The sequence below is a fragment of the Clavelina lepadiformis genome, chromosome 1 (assembly GCF_947623445.1).
Source record: "Clavelina lepadiformis chromosome 1, kaClaLepa1.1, whole genome shotgun sequence".
In the NCBI taxonomy this organism is placed as follows: Eukaryota; Metazoa; Chordata; class Ascidiacea; order Aplousobranchia; family Clavelinidae; genus Clavelina; species Clavelina lepadiformis.
The window spans coordinates 13,526,100-13,547,178 of NC_135240.1; the positions used below are offsets into that span (position 1 = coordinate 13,526,100).

The 21,079-nt window shown below is 34.3% G+C and overlaps 3 protein-coding genes across 4 annotated transcripts; 1 reads left to right on the forward strand and 2 right to left on the reverse strand.

Moving 5' to 3' along the window:
• Positions 1–1,051: 1,051 nt before the first annotated feature.
• On the forward strand, positions 1,052–4,091 carry LOC143446205 (ankyrin repeat domain-containing protein 53-like). Of its 2 annotated transcripts, none has more exons than XM_076945742.1 (2): positions 1,052–1,586; positions 2,140–4,086. In XM_076945742.1, exon 2 carries the CDS (start codon positions 2,151–2,153, stop codon positions 3,582–3,584), a length of 1,434 nt encoding a protein of 477 aa, XP_076801857.1. In that variant the 5' UTR covers positions 1,052–1,586; positions 2,140–2,150; the 3' UTR covers positions 3,585–4,086. The 2 variants fall into 2 exon arrangements, with proteins under 2 accessions (XP_076801857.1, XP_076801865.1); XM_076945750.1 differs by lacking the exon at positions 1,052–1,586 and adding an exon at positions 1,621–1,905 and having other exon boundaries at positions 2,140–4,091.
• Positions 4,092–4,883: 792 nt separating this feature from the next.
• Positions 4,884–6,808, reverse strand: LOC143446219 (actin-related protein 2/3 complex subunit 2-like). The gene has a single exon (XM_076945763.1). The coding sequence runs from the start codon at positions 6,790–6,792 to the stop codon at positions 5,779–5,781; it is 1,014 nt and encodes a 337-aa protein (XP_076801878.1). The 5' UTR covers positions 6,793–6,808; the 3' UTR covers positions 4,884–5,778.
• A 660-nt stretch (positions 6,809–7,468) lies between these two features.
• LOC143469612 (serine/threonine-protein kinase Nek10-like) lies at positions 7,469–16,688 on the reverse strand. The gene is made up of 27 exons (XM_076967366.1): positions 16,486–16,688; positions 16,204–16,277; positions 15,872–16,003; positions 15,569–15,762; positions 15,294–15,438; positions 14,554–14,695; positions 13,719–13,891; positions 13,414–13,534; positions 13,169–13,296; positions 12,892–13,009; positions 12,650–12,727; positions 12,376–12,504; positions 11,964–12,147; positions 11,588–11,712; positions 10,915–11,017; positions 10,632–10,763; positions 10,351–10,498; positions 10,010–10,220; positions 9,812–9,944; positions 9,625–9,702; positions 9,379–9,501; positions 9,000–9,104; positions 8,777–8,895; positions 8,592–8,702; positions 8,173–8,349; positions 7,986–8,071; positions 7,469–7,887 (listed from the first exon to the last, which is right to left on the reverse strand). The coding sequence occupies exons 1-27, from the start codon at positions 16,564–16,566 to the stop codon at positions 7,839–7,841; spliced, it is 3,399 nt and encodes a 1,132-aa protein (XP_076823481.1). The 5' UTR covers positions 16,567–16,688; the 3' UTR covers positions 7,469–7,838.
• Between the last annotated feature and the right edge of the window lie 4,391 nt (positions 16,689–21,079).

Sequence of the window (21,079 nt, forward strand, 5' to 3'; positions counted from 1 at the left end):
AGCAGCAAGTATTGTATAAAGTTCATGCAAAAACCAGCAACCGTGCTATCCTGACCTTAAATATACAGTATCTTCCACCAACTAGGCGCCCACGATAACTTTATCAAAAGATGAGAATACGAATGAGTTCAATACCGTGTCAAAATCAAAACCATATACTTGGGATAAGACCATGAAAACGTGAAATCACTACCAAGTCTTTATTATTATTTTGGGTTAAGTAGGAAAAAGATACGAAAACTTAATGCTCTGATAAAATTATTGAGGTCATTTGAAATTTATTCCGGTAATGATTTTATTTTGTTCATGTCATCAAAAAAGCACACTACAGAAACTACATAGGGAAACTAAACCCCACACTTTCCCTTGTTAACGCATTGTATGAGGCTTATGTTCGTAATTGAATATAGGCCAACAGTATATCGTATACGATAGTGTTTAAGAAAAGTTCAGTACTGAAATCAATTACGTTGAAAGCCCAACCAAAGCCAAGCTTGATTCCTCTTCTAATACAGTACAAGTTATATACTTTTGGAAAAAGGGTGACTATTTCACCAAAAGCAGGTCACGCTGCCCATGGTTTAAAATAGGCCATTAGGTTTGAAGAAATGATATGCAAAAGCTTGATTTTAGTTATTTAGGGTTTAATTGGAATTAGGTTTAGAATGGAAGGTAGTTTTAGGTTATGTTTCTATGTAATAACATTAACGTTAGCTGTTAGCCGTTAGGTTAACAAAATACATTGAAAAAGCGCTTTGAACGCAGAATTTTGACCAGTGAAATGGTGGCAGGTTTTTGAAAAATATTCTGCGATAAAGAGCTGTTGCAAATGGGATGATCTGTCCTAGTCGGCTAGTCCTCTTGCATGCAAAAACGTCGAAGCTTTTCTAAATAAATGCATAGCATTAAGTTTTCGTCAAGTAAAAATTTTGATTACGGAAGTTGAGGGAAAAGGAAAAGTGACCTCATGGGGAATCGAACTTACGACATTTTACATACAAAAACTCTATGTGGGTTAATCTGCACAAAATTCAATAAATTTGATTGGCAAAAGGTGTTTGAAGAAAAGGATTGGGTCCTGCTGTATTGATTGGGCTACGACACTCCGCCTATTCACAGGCGCTATCCCGCTACTGATCAACGTGGGAACTTTTGGCTGCTCCCTTTCGGGCCTGGCCCGGTTCGTTCCTCCTTGGACAACCTGGACATCTCACGCTCCCGTAAGACGACCATATTGACGCTGAGCTTAGCGCGGACACCCGATCGACATAGGTCGAGGTGCCGCAGGACTCCCAGTCTCAAGCCGTCCACCAACCCAAGCCTCCAAAGCAGCTGGATTACAGGCATGCGCCACAACGCCCGGCGAGAGAAAGCGTGCTAAAACGCATATATAAACTACAGCCTCTGAGAGAAGTGACGTCATTTGATTGACGTCGATTGCCTTGACTACGCATACCGCTGGAAATTACAGGCGTGTGTCTGAACTAGTAAAATTGTATTTGGTGCTGCGTAAGCAGGACTTCGTTTGTGGTGAAACTGCGACTCAGTTGTGCATTACCTTTAACTTTTGAACTTTGCAGATAACGGTAAGCTAACTAAATATATTGTTAAATATCAACGTTTGTTATTCATAATAGTAGTCCGTTATTTATAGTAATCTACAACGTTGGGCTCCCTACTGCCCTATAGTAATACCATTCACTCACAGTTGTGTATTTTTATAGCATATCATATTAATCAGTTATATAAAACGATGATTACAACCAGTGGTGAGATTAAAGTATTTTAACATCCGGTTCTGTCGTTAGCATGCACTTGTTAATAGCCGGTTAGTGGAGATCATTAACATTCCAAGACTGACCGGCTGAATCCCACCGCTGATTACAACTAGCCCAGGTCAAAAAGGTTAAATCACATAACAAACTATGCATATTGAATTGTTGCAATTTCGTATATAGCCATGAACTAACTGACTGCATGGTCGTATACCTTTGTTGTAATTTTCATCATTAACGCTTAGACAAGCCCAATAAAGCTTAAAGTTTTATATATCAATCAAAAGCAAATAATAGTGTAAGATCTTTTATTGATTATTTGTAGTCTATTAGTGAAAGATATCTTTTATTTTCACAATTTTAGATTGGAAACTGATGGAAAAAGATTATGGACGCAAAAGAAGACAGCTTATTTTCAAGGAAAAAAAAATTTCTAATGATGAGTTTATGGCAGCAAGTATAGGTGACTGCGAATGGTTAGATCAAAGTTTACGGGATGGACACAATCCAAGTACATTTGACAAGCATGGGTTTGCTCCAATACATTTAGCCGCTCTGCATGGGAAACTGGATTGCATGAAATTGCTCATAGAAAAATATGGTGTTGATGTTAACCTTGCTTCATCAGCTGGCTGGCGCCCACTGCATTTTTGTCTCAATAAAGACTCAGGTATTAATGCCAAGCTATGTCTCCAGTACCTGTTAAGTTGCGGAGCTGATGTTAATTGCAAAACTTTTGAAAATATTACTTTAGTTCACCAAGCAGCGAGTGAAGGCTTAATTGACTGCTTGCAAATATTATTGAAAAAACATGCCCCAGTTGATATTTGTGATAACAGAGGCCATACACCATATGATCTTGCCAAACTTTGGGGTTACAAAAACTGTGCACGTGTTATACAAAATGAAGTATGGATACGTAGCAAAGTCAATGAGTATCAGGAATGTAAGAAACTAGACAATCTTAAGGAAAATTACATTAACCTCCAGAAGGAAGCATTACAGCAATTGCACAATGAGCAGGAATTTTATGGAAATGTCACCTATGGAAACTGGTTAGAGGAAAAAGGATATTCTGAAAGCCCAACAGAAGTGAGACTTTTTCATAACGAAAGATATCCTGATGATGTTGTAAAGGGACTTGCTAAGCGGCTGATGGTAAGTGGTGGAATTGAAGATTGTGCATCCAGATCGGAGAGATTGGCTTTACGATTGCAGTCTAATGCAAAGCCGAAAAACATGCGCCGGAAAACATTAAAAGCTTCCACTTCCTTGGAGCCGTTTATTACAACTAAAGCAGTAGCAAGTTTGACAGGAGGACTCAGTCCACATGGAAATCAACGTACCAATAAAATAAAATCAAGATTTCCAAAGATGAAAACAAGGCAATGGAATCATAGTACTAATGTCAATACAAAGCCAATTACTAATATCCAAAATAAGACAGCTATGTCATTAAGCATTCATCCAGATGAGGATGACATTGCCATACTTCCTCTTGATGCTAACTTGACTGTTCAAATAAAAAAAGATAAAAATAAATCAGTTGCCATTAAAGTTCTATTGCCTGGTGGTCAAATACAAAATGCTGATATATACATACCCAATTTGTCTTCAGATGTTATTCATAACGCACTGTCTGGAAAAGTGAAGGAAAGAATAAAACTTCCCCAAGAATTTAACCTTGTACATATTCAGGACGTCAAACACAAACGCCGACCGACATCATGTCCACCGGATGAAATTTCTATGCATCTTGAAACGTTTGTTGAAAGAAATCTTAGTTCTTGTAGTAGTGAAGTTAATTAGTTTCTGATTCTTTTTGGTTATTGGAATGTACAAAACTTGTATTAAGTAGATATTATGACTAATTCATCTATTTACGTAATATGTTTTGGGATATCAGTGTTTTACCATTTTTTCCTTGCCTGTAAAAGTTTGTTTTCTGTTATTTGCCTGGAAAGTACAACTCATACATTAACCAGCATTTTGCCAATTTTTATTGTTTTTAAACATAAGCCCAATTCTTTTATGTGCTGGTTAATGAAGTACTGTGTTGTCATAGTTTGTTCATGACATGGATTGAGAACACTTTTTCATGCATGTGTGTTGCAACATGCATTGTAATTAGTAACTTAATTTGTGCAAGAGTATTTTATTTTTGCTCAGTAAAGAAACTACATTATAAATATTTTGCTGCATTTAGACACATTCTTTAATCTTGGATAGGCTGATATTTCTCCCATAATCTCGGTTTTATAGCAATTCAGGAAAAATACAAGTCCTTTTAACCAGATTTAAACTTCATTGAGACACAAACTGATCTCAAATACTTAAATAACTACACTTTACCTTAAAGACTAATTTCATGAAGCAAATTGTTCACAAAAATAACAAATTATTTAAGATTTTATTTCACATGATGTCAAACTTTAGCACAAGTTGATTTATTTTTGGTTTGCCCATACGCTAAGACTTCAAGAGCAGTTATTTTTACCAGGTACCTTGGTATTACAGCAGGGAAAATTTGGCTGGCTAATAGTTATTAGTGGTTAAGAGATCTTAGTGACTAACAGTTTTTGTTAGCCATTAGCCGAAAATGTAGATGTAGGGGAAAATTTGGAGCCTAATTTTTGGTAAATTACTGATTAATGAAAATTTGCTGCTTTATTAGTTATTTTAATGCTTGAATACTTTGTGGTCTAGCATAGCATAAATTACCAACACAACACTTTTCATCGCATTTCAATGAATATATAGCAGTTGTGCCTGCGATTAACAATGTGACTTGACAATTAGCAGCTAACGGCTAAATTCCCAGCCCTACTTGGTAGTTGGTACAGTATATACCCATGTGGATAGCATATTTATTCATGTGTAGATTAACTGACATTTGATTGTCCAGCCGGCTGACAAAGTGACTACACAGTAAAACACATGAACTGTGAAGCATCCTGCAGCTATAGCTAAACAGTGTCTCTTATGTAGCCCATTCTCAATAATTCTAAGTCTGTATTTGCAGTTCATTGTTAAACACTACATCCTATACTGTATCTTAAAATTCTGAGATGGCATCATATTCGAACAACAACTTGACACGTAAAAGAGTTGTTTTAACTCCTAAGAATTTACTAACCCATTTTTTTGCTTATCCGATTGAATTTCAAAAACAATGACCCAACTAGACTGGGTAATCAAGGAAGCACTGCATATTGTTTAGATTTCACGGGTGTTATGCATCAAATCACCAGAAGCAAAATAAAGCATTATGATATATCAGCTTCTATATGAGCATTACAAGCAATAATATGACGTACAATAGACAAATATTTCATATGTGAAGAGTGTTCTGAAAAGAATAAAACTATTTTCCAAGCCACCGATACATTAAGGCAGTTTTAAAAGTGATATATCTCTAAAGAAAATTACCGGATAACTCCAAAACGCTCGTTGTATCATATGTATACGACAACAATACATACTTAAGCTGTGTCCATCATAATTTTGCAGCTGCATGCATTCATGCAACCGATATAAATATATAAGTGATTCAAAAGTGGAAAGTCAACATGTATATTATATGCATATACAGCTGTGGTGTAGTAATTTAAGCATGGAAAATAACCAACAATATTCTTTCCGTTTTGCACTGCAACAAAAAACCAGTTATGTTAGTCAGTTAGTGATAGCCAAATAAAGTCAATTGCATTCAGTGCTAAGTGGATTAATCTAAAATGGGGAAAATAACCTGCAAGTAATTCAGTTTAAAAGATAAAGAATACATATAACTGTTGGTAACTTAAAGCATATCACACAATGATAAGATTATATACCAGATAAAAATCAATAATTGAAATATACATAACAAATAAGATATCATATACGTCAGCGAAACATAATCTCGATTAAAGATTTTGCAGACTAATATCTACAATAACATTCTTCTTGCTTATAGATTTGAGAAATTAGTTTCACTAAGTGGGGCTTTGAATGGTAGTAAAATTTAGCGTTGGAACGTCTTCCCAGACATGGTTTTCTTCTCCTTGTTTTTGTCCTCTGGCCTGGCCCTGTTCAGCACTTTCAGGAATTCAGAAGTCTTTGCTCTCATTCGCTGATGCATGTAAGCCTTGCTGCACTTGATGTGATAGTGCAGGTAGTTGCGGAATGTGTGAATCAAATCAATTGTGTTATCACGGACATTAGGAGCTGTGTGTCGTGGAAATAGAACAAAGGTGATATAGCCGATATTATCTCCGACAGCAGCATCTAAGCCTTTTAACTCCATGGGAGGATCACGATGACTGTACAGAACTTGTGGCGCAGTTTGGCTCCGACGCCGGCTTTCTTTGAACTCTTGCATGAACACTTTACCGAAAGTAATATCAGAATCATCACGGAACACAGTGCTGAAAATAACTGTTACTCGATCCTTTTTAGCTTCAACATACATCGTTTCATCATCCCTATAATGGATTACTGCTCTTTTTCCGACTTGACCACTGGCTTGTGCTTCAAAGAATTTTTCAAAAACTGAAGCAAAGCAATTTCTTTTAAATAGACAGGCTTTCTTCACAAGAGGCTTATAATCTTTGGGGATGTTTGTAAGGTCAAAGATGAGGGTTGCACTGTAGCCCTCTTCAGGGCTGTCTTGATAATATTCAGCATACTCTCGTTTTAGCAATTCATCTGCTCCATGTTCCGTCAAATCTTTGTAAAACTTCAACCCAATGCTAAGACGAACCTTTGATTTATCCCCATTTGGGTTGGATATGTGATACATAGCTCCGTCAAAATCAGCCAACGCAATTTCCACAGAGTCGTGTTTTCCGCCATTCTGTGCGGTTTCAAATTTATACGTCAAGGTATCTCCAATAACTCTGTTTTCAGTTTCAAGTAGTATCATGACTATTCCGAAAGATCCCTGTCGTTTGCAAGCAATGTATTCACTAACGTAAGCAGGAAGCGCAGGGAGTGTCGTAGTTTCCAAAAACTGCACTAAGCAGCGTAGTAACTTCATAATACTTAAATGTAATCACGTAGAATAAATAGGACACACTATATTGTTTTATCAAAAATATAAAGCATGTAATGAATACTTCATTCTAATAAAAACCTTGCATAATTTAAAAGTTTACATAACCAATATTTTTGGCATTATAACGTGCCTTTTTTTGACAAAATACTGTGTTATTTCCTTCAACTCGTCCCATTTGTAAACATAACGGTTATAGGAAATAGCACAACCAAAAATAAATAGGCATTACAAATGCCGAGTTGGATTTTACACATTTTACAGTTGAATTTTATAGTAAGAGAAAAGTACTGCTGCGTCTAATATGATAAAATATTTCAAAAATGTTTAGATAAATTTTGCTTTCTAATCATAAATTACAACGTTACATCTAGACATCATAAATCTCTTGGAAGCAAAGGATTTAAATGTTTTTCTCTGTCATTCGTTTTTTTTTGTGACTTTAGTTCATTCGTTTTAATATTAAAACTTTTGAAAAGCCCACGGTCATTCATGATTTTGAGCGAATCAATTGTTGAAGGATGCTACTATGTTTAGCTAGTGGTTTATGCTCGAACAGCATTTAGCTAAATTTTGTCCGTATTTACTTGTGATGAAGGCAGCAGCGGCCACTCGTAAACATAACACCCTTTGATGAATACTAAAAACCGACAATCATTGATGAGCCATACCAAAAATAAGTTTATTTGCAAAATATCACATTTTTGAATGTCATGTATAACAACTTGTAGAAAAAAAATCATGCGATATACACAGTGACACAAAGGAACCTTTCTAATTGCTCTAAGTTTAATCACATCAAACAAAATTTTGATAGTAAGTCAAGACAAAAACATAAAGTTGTGAGTGCAAAATCAACTGCTTGAATATAAGATCGCTTCAGCATTAAAATTTGAAAAAATAAAAATGCTCTGAATACAAGAACAACGTTTTGCTTCCACAGAGCGCAAAAAAAACATCCTCAGCAGAAAAACGAATACTGACAGCAAATACTGATTATATTTTCAAAATTAACTTAGATTCTACCAAGATCACGTAATATTTGCACCAGAATGCATGTCTTCTGGTAACGTTCGACACCTGTTAGAGATAAGTATTGGCAATGAAAATAACGGTATAATAATATGAAACTAATGTGTACAAAATAATACACAAATACAAATGGCTATTTCATTTACCTGTGCCTGACATCCGCATAAACGTTTTTCGGTTTGTTGTTTAAGTCATAATAGCCACTTTCCGTGAGAACTCTTTCGATGATTGTCTGCAGAAGGGTGTAAATATTAGTAGACAATACGCAAAATCACGAATTAAAATAAAAACGTGCGCAAACATAAATAATAATAAACATCTTCCATAACTTACCTGCATCTGTGCATAAGTAATTCCTTCCTCATATAGTTTTCCACCGTCAGTCACAGTGGACACATAGCAATTACCCAAAAGCTCTTTGGCTTCTGCCTCTGCGGTCGCCTTTTGTGTAAGCGATGGAGCTTCAACAATAAAGCTAAGGTCTATAGTTTCGTGTGAACCGCAAAGAAGCTGCAAAAAATTCGTAACCCGGTAAGAGGTCAGCCAAAAAATTTTTAACAACTACCAATTGCCGGCACAATTTAAGTAAAGAAAACCGATCAACTTAAAATATGCAACATTGCACTTATACAATATCAAAATTTAAATTAGATTTCTAGCAATGAGGTAAGTGGACAACAGTTTACAAATTTGCCTCCATATTTGAACTTTATTACCCACAAAAACAGGTGTATATATGGGAGGCTCATTACCTTTTTGAGCTCGTCTTTGAGTCCCATGGATCTACTGTGAGGTGAGAATAAAGCTCTTTTATATCGAGAGATTATTCTTCTTCTATAGTTCACTTCATTGGTAGGTGGTAGCTGTAAATAATATATTTACTTTTTGCAAATACGCCCTAATATAATGCATTCCATTTTTTTTATCGTGAGCTTACTTGGTCGATGTAAATAATCTTATGAAGCTGAATGAGGGTCTGCTGGACAGGGTCACTTATGGGGCGAAGCTTGCTAGGTGATATACTCAACATAGCAGCTGACTTACCCCCTGATGACACTGCAAGAAAGAAACAAGGTGATTTAAATAGTTGGTCGAATAACATGTTCAAATTATTCAAACAGTGAATTCCTGTGTTAAAACGTTGTAACTTGAGTGCATACTTGGCCGTCCTGATCTTGCGGAGAAACCTCGAGATAAATCCTTTGGTATAGACATTTGTGAAGAAGAAATCGATCGATCGCTGTTGTTGTTGTTGTTCCTCGCGCCTGTAAGTTTAAAGTCTATTGTTAAAGGTACCGGTACTATATGCAGGTTCAGGAAATAGGATTTGTTGTAAAATCACTCACAATAACTACATCCAATACATTTTCAAAAAAAACGTTGATAAAATTTTTTTTCTCATAACCAACGTCATAACCAACACGATCCAAAGCTACCTTAAATAGACCTAATTACATACAGTTACCTTATTTTTTTAAAATATAATGTGTTAATTGCTTTCCTGAACATGTAGTTGTACGAATACCAACAATATGATACCTGTTAAGTCAAAACTGAGAGCACGTCTCGGTGCAAGTGCCTTCACATCAGGACTAGGAGGGTGGGGTATTTTTGTTCCTGCTGAAACTGGACGAATTTTCTTGTTGGTGCGAACTGGTGAAGCTAGTTAACATAATCTTGGTATAACCAACTAAACATTACACAAATTTTCATAGCGAAACAGTAATTCTTAACAGCAGATTCTTACGATTCACCCATACATACACAAATTTAGAAATAACTTACATTTGTCTTGACCACTTGAAGAACTAGTGGAGCTAATTCCACCACTTGAATCTAATCCAGAGGAATCATACACCTCATCTGTCAACATTAAGTATTTAAGTATTTAAAATGAACAGAATGGCAATTTTACTTCCTATTTATCACCAAAACAAACCAATATCAACAAAAAACTGCTTTTGTAGCTTACCGTTACCATTGTCAGCAATAAAAACGTCCAAGTCATCTGATGGTATACGTGATGAGGTTTCGGAGGTCGGAGTATGTGATGACACACTTTCACTGGACATCTCAAAAGTCCTTGACGACCTTTCATTACTTTCCTGATAAAAGCAAGCAGCTTTAGACAGGTTTCAGGATCACTTGTAATTCTACCATTGTTGCTCACTTGTGATGCTTGAAAGAGGGTTTGATAGTCTTGCCTGTTCCTCCGTGCTTCATGGAAGTGTTTTTGTGTGCGACGCCTTTCTTTTTCTATCCTCTTCTCAGCAGCCATGTGAAGAGATGCAACATGATCCGTGTAGCGAAGCATAGGCTCAGATATTATTCCACTTACGGCCACAATATCTGGCCTATCTTCAGGTTTGATGGTCAGACAACTTTTGTTGCAAAAAAGAAATTAAGTTTTCTTATAATGTAGGTGTCGAAAAAGGGTGTAGCAAAACTTAAAGTGATTATCACACCAACAAAAACAACAAACACAATACTACTTTTAATAGTAATTCTCACCTTTTTACAGTATTTCTAACCAACGATGAGTAACCCCAGCTTTCCGGTATTGGATCATACACAGCATCAACTATCTTTGTGGCAAGGGATAACATGTTACTTGCATTAAACGGAGGATCTAAGGTGGCCATTTGCTGCAGAATGCAACCTTCAGTAAGAACAGACACTGTGTTACTGTCACCATGCTTTTTCAGACACATGTATTACTGAATGACAAAAGTACCGCAAGTGGAATTAAATTCAACAAGCACATTTCATAGACTTGATATATAACATCATACCTAAAGCCCAAATATCAGCTTTATCACCATAAGGCTCAGACTTAATTATTTCCGGGCACGAGTACAGTAATGTTCCAACTACAGACACCATTTTTGACGAATCTTTCTTCTGTTTTGCCAGACCAAAATCCGCTTAAAAATCAATTCACTGATGATGTTTTTTTCCAAATAATAGTTAACAATACTACATTCAGCAACTTTCATAGCCCACAATAGCATTAAATAGGAACAACAGAGCACTTAAAAACAAAATTGAAAAAGTATAACTAATGAAAAGACCTACTTATTGTTACTTTGTCATTTTCACCCAACATCACATTGTTTGGAGTGAGATCGCGATGAACAATTCTTTTGTCACAATGCAAATACCTTAGTCCAAGGCACATCTAAGATGTTATATATAAAGGTGAATGTTACTTAAGTTTAAACTTGATCAAGTACTAACTTTTTATACAAATGCTATTTTTGGCGCTTTCAAACTTTGGATGAAAAAGGGTATTAAATACATACACCAGCAATTTTTTTATAATACAGCAGTTTAAAACTATGTGGGCAATAACTACTCTTTGTTACAGCCAAAAATTTTATTGCCAGATGATGTTAGATAAATGCAACTGACACCTTTTAGATAGCTTAAAGTCTTTCAAAGGGTTTTTAAAATTGTGGTAGGAAAAAGTAAATATTTGAAGTTTGGGGTATTTAAAATATTAACTTTGGCGATAAGAACATAATCCACATGTACCATCGTACCAATATTGAACACATACATTAAGTGCCTATCACTGACAACACAAAGTGCATAGTAACAACGTTGTTTTATAAACAGTATGCACAAGAGTCCTGTGCAAAGTATTTATCTGATACTGTACTTGAAAACTGCAGTTCATAATAATACTGCAAACCAACAAACATATGGTAATGAAGTAGTCCAGTGCTATGATCATGACAAAACGGACCTGTATAAATACTCTCCAAACTCTTATCTCGCCCATTCCTTTTTCATTCTTCTCTTTTAGGGAAGTGAAATGCTCTTGTAATGAAGCACCCTCAATCAGTTCCATTTCAATGTACAATTTATCGTCTGCATACATATAAGTGGAAGTTATTTTATAATAGGTACAAACATCAAGAATTATTGTATAAGCATGATATAAAACAAAACTTCTTGTATACAGTTTTAGAATTTATTTAGCATTTATTAAAACAATTACAAGCAAAAGAAGAAAGGAATATTAACATTTTTCTCTAGCCACAAGTAGGTGTTATAGTGAATGGTTTTAAGCCTATATAAGTAACAAACAAATAACAGTGGCCTTAGCATTATCTGCATACTTTCTTGAAAAGTTGAGTAGTAGCGAACAACATTGGGGTGCCTTAGTTGTTCCCTGATTATGCTCAGTTCTCGAACTATTTCATCAATTTCACGTTTTTGCTTTTCTTTTCCAGTCTTCCCTTGACCACCAGCAATGCTAACTTCTTTCATAGCAAGTGGGGTTTGCGTAGAACGTTTTTTGACCTAATTGTAATTTTGGATAATACTGCAATATGTATCATAGTATCTAACAAGCAGTTGGAAATATGCAACTTTTTCAGACACAATAATCATCACAAGTAACAACCAAACAATGTTCTTTCTTAACTCATGTTGATTACAATTCTGTTTATTATTTGATGCTTTGTAAGCTCATCTTGCGAACGTAATATCAGTAGGCAACTTCAGACAATCATGTTGGTACAGACTCACTCTGTATACAGAACCAAATGCACCAGTTCCAAGGATATCATAGATTGCATAATCTCTGATCCATCTCTTTGGTGTCTTATTTTGATTCAATTCCTCTACAGCTTCTCGGATGATGTCAATTGCACAGGGCTAAGTTGAATGAGAATATTACATTAAAAGTAATAATAATGATAAAATCTAAACATTAAAATATCCACTAAGAATATTGAAAATAAAACAAAACAAATTAAAGATTTTGTTTTTTGTGTGTTGTTCTGTTCAATAAACTACAAACCTGCATAGAATTTAGAAGTTCAACAAGTACAGTGTAAGCTTCAATATCTCTAATGTAATGTCCAATGTCAATGAACTTCTGTAAAGTGAAGCTAATTTACACCACAACAAATTTTCAGTGACTTGTGTTATATATAAAACATGAGCATTTGCAAAAACTGTACATAACTATTAGAATGCACAGTGCACTTGGTTTGTGGATGATTGTTCACTGTTCAGTACAGCATAATAAGATAAGATTACCTGAAACATTTCAGGAGGAAATATGCGTTTAAACATTTTTCTGTTTCTTTCCATTGAGAAGAGAAATCTTAAAGCTCTAAATGCATTCTTTTGCACATTAAGAACACCCCCTTTGCATCTTCAAACAAATTGCGAAATAATTGATGACAGTCAATAATATGGTGCAAGAAATATTTAAATTGCTGTACTGTATTTCAAGTGACCGGTGTTCAAGTAAAGTTTTAAATCACTTGCTATATTAGCAGCTGGTGTTAATTTCATTACAATAACTAACTACCGGTCTGATGGCTTTTGAGGAAAAATCAGCTTTGCAATAACATAAACACCATTGGTTTGAACTATAGTCTGGGTGCATCTGTCATCTAGTGCAAGTTCAGTAAGCGCAGCACAACAGGCAGAATGCAACTTTAAATGAAAAAATGTGTAGTGTTTAATCAGTTATTGTTTATTATAATGTACCATAAATACAATACCGTTTAATGCAATATATTGTATTGTATTAAACTTTGGTATAGTGTTAACCTTGAGCTTATTTTCAGCTACTTCCTCCTTGTTTTCTTTGCTAGTCACTGTAAAATTTGATTGTCCTCTCTTGGCACAACCACTTGAAAGCTCATAGCGACTACATGTCAAAGGCCGGTCTCTATAATATAAAAAAAACGTATTCAATGCTGTTTGTTGCAATATTGCTTGTTATGAAGCAAATTATGTGCATGCTGTAAATAATCAATCCCTTGATGGTGACACTGCTTTTTGCATTAATATTTTGTTATGGAAAATTTTACTAAACTACTTGAGTGTTAACAATAACAAAAGTACTAGATTACTTGTGCAGGAGATTAAGCAACAAAGGTATTCCACCCAAAAGTCTAATCTCATTGGCATGCTCAGTGTCATTACATAGTTTCACCAAAGTCCAGACAACATGCCAGAGCAAGACACACTGTTCTCCATCATTTAATATGCTCAGTAAAACAGGCAGTGTGTCATATATCATCATCTATTGAAAAAAACGACATGTTAAATACTAAACAAATTCATATACTCATGATGACAATAGTATTAATAGCTATGAGAATCTTGAGAAATGAAGGTGTAACTGTGTAAACAACTATCCAAAGAGAAGTGGCAACAATGTGTGTTTACCAAATACGCTTTAAACATTACATGTGGAAACTTGTCTAAAGAATTATTACAGTTTGTGGGTGTTTGTTCTTACGGTACTTTAGGTAAGACATAGCATTCTCACGATCAAACCCAAAGACGTATTCAACTAAAACTAAGCTCAAATTACTGATCCCCAGAGGTCAAAAGTACACCCATGCTCTGTTATCATTTATTCACGTAATTTGGGTCATATCCAATAATAGTGGGCTTTGTGCCATGTTTAGGCTAGTACTTAAACCGTTGCAAAAAGTTATGCTATCATTTCTTGGTTTCCTGTAATGGCATTTGTATAATTATCTGAATGAAAAAAGCAGAAAAATAAATTTAACTTTCAAGACATGTATAACTTTGAAAAAAAATATGTTCAAAATATTATAAAATGGAATAAATAATTAATTTATCCAATAATTATTTCAGTCAATGAAGTGTAGTTGTACACGGGCTAAAACAGAATGCTAAATAAAATACTATATATTGTTATCATAAATATATTACCTGCTCTCGAATTTCATTATCAGAACAAAGAATTCGCATCAGGTTGGCAGCATAACATTTTGAAACATCGTCAAACTCTTGTATAATTTGACAAATGCACTCCACAGAATGCATGTTGGAAATCAAGTTTCGCAGAATTTTGCTGCAGATACAATGAATATATTTTTGTTAAATAACTTGCATAAATTTATGGAAAAATCTCACATAAATTTTAAACCTAAACAGTATAAACATAGAAAAATATCATTTAAAACAACCACATTAACAAAACAATAGTGATACTTTGTCAAACGAATTATTTATGGCAGTCTACTTAAAATTTAAGATTAGCAATAAGCATTGAAACACACAAATACACAATACACGCTGCAATGGAATAGTCCCATCACATAAAAAATAGCATGACAAAAACCAAAATGTGTCAAAAATGTAGATATTCTTCGATAATTTTGATTTTGGGTAATTTGGGTTGTTTTGAGAACAATATTAAATCAAATCCAAAGCATTGCTGTAACTATGTAATTACAATTTCTTACATGGTACGGATTATTCAAAGACTGGGATTAAAGTCGGTACCCAAATGCATTACTTATTAATCACAAATGATTTGCTTGATATCCTATTACATTCACCTACCGTTACTTTAAAAGCAATACAAAATGCCAAATTTTATAAACAGATATCAATAAAAAGAGTATGAAATATGCACATACCAATATTTACAACAACGAAAGATTTACCTTTCTCCCAATGCAACAAGGACATTTAAAGAACAATGTAAGATAAAAACATCACTTGCTCGCAACAAATGTAACATTGTTTGTGGGATTGAATGATTTAACAACACAAACTTGTGAGATGAATGAGAAATTTTATGAAAAATAGCTGTAAAAACAAGATGCTGATAAATCAACCATGTCGAAAACTACAAAGTTAAACGAAAAACTAAAAAATTGTGGTTTTAATACTTATTATCATGCAAACAAGACAAACAAATCATGACTTATCCACTCACATGCAAGGTTAGCCACAATGTCAACCACAAATGGCTCTTCAGTGCACATTAAATAGCCTTTTGATTTCATAAAAAACATGTCAGCAAAGTATGCAAGGTCTTCACTTTCAGCAAAATGTTGTTGGAAAAAGAAATCTCTCATAAGCATACGCAAACATATCACAACCCGCAAGTTGTTTTCTGGGGAACTCAATCTACATATAAAGCAAACAAAATCAAAAAGAATTTTAAAATTTATGTTTGAATTTCATAAAATCAGGAAATTCTGTCAGGTTTAAAACATAAAAACTGCAATTACATTACATTTGTAAGTTTTTTGCTTTTAATAAAGCATGAAAGAGGTTAGAGAATAGATCCTTGTGAACATGGGAGTTGAATTTTCTTTCTTTTTGGTAGTGGGTGGTGAACCATTCTAAAAGGTTTCCAGCTTTTTCACTAAAAAAAATCAAAAAATTGCAAGTAAGGATGTAAATGTAACAACTTGCAGCTTGCATTTGAATTTAAAAAGTACAATATCAACAGATTGCAGAACATAACGAACAATGGTTTAAAAAAATATTGCAAGCATGATCACATCATTTAAATAAAAATATCAGTACTACTACAATGGTATTACAATATCATATAACTAATACCTTGGTTGTGATTTTGTGGTTCCTTTCTTTACTTTATTTAATGAATCATCCAATTTAATTGATTTGGAACCAATCTGCAAGTGTTATAATAAAAAAAAACCTAATACATAAAATCTTTAAGCACCTATTAATACTATGTTATATCAGAAAGCAAGAAACTACATGATTGCTAGAAGAACAGAAAGCACCCAAATAACTAAATTTTCATGTTCGACAATGACTAATTAGTCTAATTAAATTTTATTGGAGCTTAATTAGAAATCCAGTTATTTCATGCATTACCTTAAACTTCACTTTATCCTGAAGTAAGCTAAGTAGGTTATTTAGTTTGGCTTCTTCATTCACAGGAGTAACATTACTCATTTTTATAAAGTGCAAATGACAACAAACTGTCAAAACTCTTCAACAGTGATAGATGCCATACGGTAAAGGTTTTGCACTTAGACCTAGTTAAACCTGTTGAATAACTCTAAATGAGTTTAACAAATTTAAAACAATAGATCATTTTGAAATAGGTATTAGAATAATAGATTTATGAGACCTGGTTAAACTGCTATCTATGTAAAATCTTAAAAATCTTCTTTCATTTTATTTTTGGTAATTTCAGACATGATGCAATACTTGATTAGATATCTAAATCAAAAAAGGTTGAGCCAACTTAAGTTATAACTCCACTCAGTTCAATGCAATGCCATTGACTTTATTCATTACAAAGACTACCATTCTTCACAAACTTCCTTACACCTATAAATAGACTAAAATATAGGGAATACAAACAAAACATTATGATTTATTTTAATGGAATAATTGTGCATGCAAAAATTAAAATAAGCAAATTTGCTGTTTGCTGGACAAAACTGCTGTTTATTAGAAACGATTCTATCCATTTTTCTAAAACGAACAGTGCAAATCTGATAAATATCTCAAAATCTGCTCATTGTATTTGGATAATTGTTTTGTAATACCGCCATGTTTTAGGGGTGAGCTGTCTACTCCACCACATAAAAATGAGCCGCAGGCTATACTTATTTAGATACAATAACGTGTCGGTTAAGTTTGCAATTTAGGCAGTTTGAGAGAACTTAGCAAATATGGTTTTGTAAAGATAGTAGCTATACAGTTAGAAATTAATTATTATGCAATTGAATGCATATATCAGCAGAACTGAAGACACTGATTATATAGTAATCATTCAATACTGATGGATGCCTTAACTCTTCAAAGTTAACCTAATTTTTTTTTGTAAGTACAACAGACACAGTTTGTAAATAACTGTGTTTGTATCTCAAAGCAATTTGACAGAAGGGGTTATAGTCTTTTTGAAACCTGATATCTAGAAAAAAACTGTAGGTTGAATTATAGTGGTAACAAATATGTACAGAAAAATTTTATCTTGTTGTTTATTTTGTAAATGCCAATAATTTCATGAAAAAGTTAAATCTAAAGTTTATGATCAATTATTTTGCATACATAACCAGGATGCGAACTTAAATGGGCGCAAACTTGATCGTAAATTTACTGTAACAATTTCTGATCCCTTAACTTTGAATGACAATAAAACAATGATGCGCAACTTTTTTCGAATTTTTTGAGTGATCATGTTAAAGATTGATTGTTAAAGATAGGTGGTTAGGGTAGTAGAAAGGCCATGCAAAAGGTTGATTTAAGCTTTTTAAAGTTTTATTGGGGTAAGAGTTTGATTATAAGGTAGATGTAGGTAAAGTTTAGGTTACTATGTTATAACATTTAAGTTAAGTTAACAACAAACAGTAAAAAGATAGCTTTACACACATGAATTTTTCCGGTGAAATAGTAGGCCTACAGGCAGCCAAAAATTTTGCCACAAACAATATCTTGATACAGTCACAACTTTTTACATTACAGTCATTGCAAATCACTATATAATCAATTTTGCTATTACTTTCATGAGTTAGCCTATCTATTGTACAAAAAGTTTTCTTTTTTGATTTGGCTTTACAAAACAATATCTTTCTTGTATTTACAGTTTCAGTATTTTTTTAGCTCATCTTTATATATGAAGTAGCCTAACAAACACTGCATCTTCGGCTCTCATATTATAGCCTAGTGCACAACACATTTTAAAAGTTGATTTAAAATAACTTGTTACCGATATGATGTCAGTTTGCTTTCATTGAAAATTTAAAACATCTTGGCTATCTGACACTGACACATCAGAAAAGGTGATACCTTCTGGTCATAGAGCCTGAAACAGCGCTGCCTTTGGAAAATCTATCTCGTATTTGAAGGGTTTTCAAAGTTCAAAATGTGGACAATTAAAGTTATATCCGCCTATAGCCTATATTAACCAAAATCCAAAATTCACTAAAACACTTTGATTAATTATAATTGATCTTGACATATTGGCAGTATAACAGACTAAATATAACATATCAACTACTTCCTGCTGGGCTTATATGTAAACTGAAAATGACACCACGAGCCGCACATAATTCAGTATTTCGGTTCGTCTGTAAGGCCACAAGTTGAGGACCTTTTATTTATAAAACAATCTCATAAGTCTTAGCCTTAGGCTAAGTATACCTATACTACACAGCTTGGATAGCTGAAACAAAGGTTTAGCAAATGTGATAAATGATGATGATGATCCACAAATGATGCCTCAAAATATCAATGTTTTCCCAGTATTTGACCAACAAGCAGACAGGCCTAGGCTTCCAAAGGCTACTGACTGTCGGTTGAGAACTTGAGGTTAATTGAAATGCAGCGTCGCTTTTCCATGGTATTTGCTCCCGTCACGCACCGATAATTAAACAAGCTGCTGATAGAGATTTTTATAAAAAATCGTATAGTTAAAATTTTTGATCATATATTGTTTCAGTCTAACAAACTTAAATTTTGAACTCTTGTAATAGAAGGCCAAGCTAAACTTCAGTTTTTTAAGCCATCGATAGTAGTTAGCTTTCACATTGCAAAATCATTTTAAGTGATTGAAATAGCCCTATATTTATATGTTTGATTAACCCGTCTTAGATTATAGGGACAGCGCAACGATAAGCATTACGGTACGAAGGCCTACGTAATGTAAACTGCTCCTGGTCCACAACTATACTGTGAGTGACTTGAAGTTATTTTTATTGACAGATAACATGTGCTGAAGCACAAGCATAGCCTGATGTACAAAGACGCTTATTCATTCCCATGTCCAAACAACGCTTAAGTGCATTTACATAGAAGCCCGATAGGTTACACGTTCCCGGTCCTGTCAGATAGGCCCGGTAGGCCAATGAGTCGTATGTTCTTTAAATGTTTCCCACCAATATTTTGACTAACCGTATCAAACTTATAAAGAATGACTTTATTGTTGTACTTAACGGTAAAAAATCATTTTATAACTTCGATATAGTGTTGGTCATGTGGCGTACAGTGTCACCTTTGTTTTGAAACAGTAATCAGTGTCTTGTTTGTGGGGTGAGCGTTTTTTGTACTCGCGGACAGAGGTGGGCAGTCGGTACTTTGAAAGTACCGTCGGGAACGGTACCGGTACTTGGCAAAAAATGTGCCGACGGTTCCTGTAATCGGTACTGTTTTAAAAAAGTAGTTGGGTACTTTGTCGGTAGCCTACTCGGTGCCGGTCCTATTTGTGTAAAAGATGATGCTGCAAATGCAATGTTTGCCGCTATTATGCCACGGAAAAGGTTACTCCAGGTCAAAACATGTGTGACGTTACTCACTTAATTGCAATTTTACTTGAAATTTCTACATTAAAAAAGATTAACAGATGCTAAAATTGGCATTAAGGGTTAATTAACACGTATTTTTGAAAACTTACTTGTTAAAATTATGAAATAATCACGTGAAAAGTACCGAGTACCGAGACTGATTGAAATTTCTTGAAAAAAGTAACTCGGTACAGAAATTCGGTAGTTTTTTCAAAAGTACCGACCGTACTGGTATCGGTACTGAAAAAGTATCGCGGTACTGCCCACCTATGTACGCGGATTCTATTAAAGAACCCGAGTTTCTAGACAGTCTGGGCATCGCCGAATAAACGACGGTTTGATTGGAGTCGCGTCATTATTGTATCGCATCATTTTAGTATGGTAGCTGCCTGTGCAGCTGGGATGAGCACGCCCCTTCAAGAGACAGATTTATCGGAGTTACTCAAAATACAACGATGGCTTCACGCGTTTCGAACCTCTCCGATGCGTTACCGCCCTACCACCATTTTCTTTCAGGCTACCTAAAAGTACCTTAGGCCTAATAAACCTTTTGCACAAACTATTGTGAGCATGCACAAAAACTGCATTGTCCGAAAAAAAAACTTGCCCTAGTCATAACGTTTCCAAATGTTCTGGTGAAATGAAGAAAGCCCTTTGAATTTGCACGTACTGCATGGAAAAACTTGATTAAATCAACTAAAAACATCAGAGAAAAAAATACTACTTTGGTCGACTTTTTCTGTCTCCTTTATATAGCATAGTTATTAGATTGCAGCCTATAACTAACCGGTTAGTTTTCCATTTTATTTCTATAGCTGTAAGCGTTTTCAGGTTGTTTTGTCTATTGATGGCAAACGTAGCTTTTGCTCGACGTTGTTGTTAAAGATTGGTTTAATGTTAAGTTGGATTACGTTTTATTTCTAAACGAGAGATTATTGGCCATCTTATGAAAATCGTCATAGAACTATCTTAAACTGCCTGTGAAACCCTACAAATGAGTCCTTTTATTTTGTTCATTTCTCAACAGACACACGCTTTATGAAACTGAATTTATCATTACTTAGGTCTATATTACGGCGGTAGCCTAAAATTTTGGCAGCGACCGCTTTGGTATCCTACCAATAGTCGTTATTAAATAATTACTTGATAACGAAAATAGAATTAGCAACTAATAG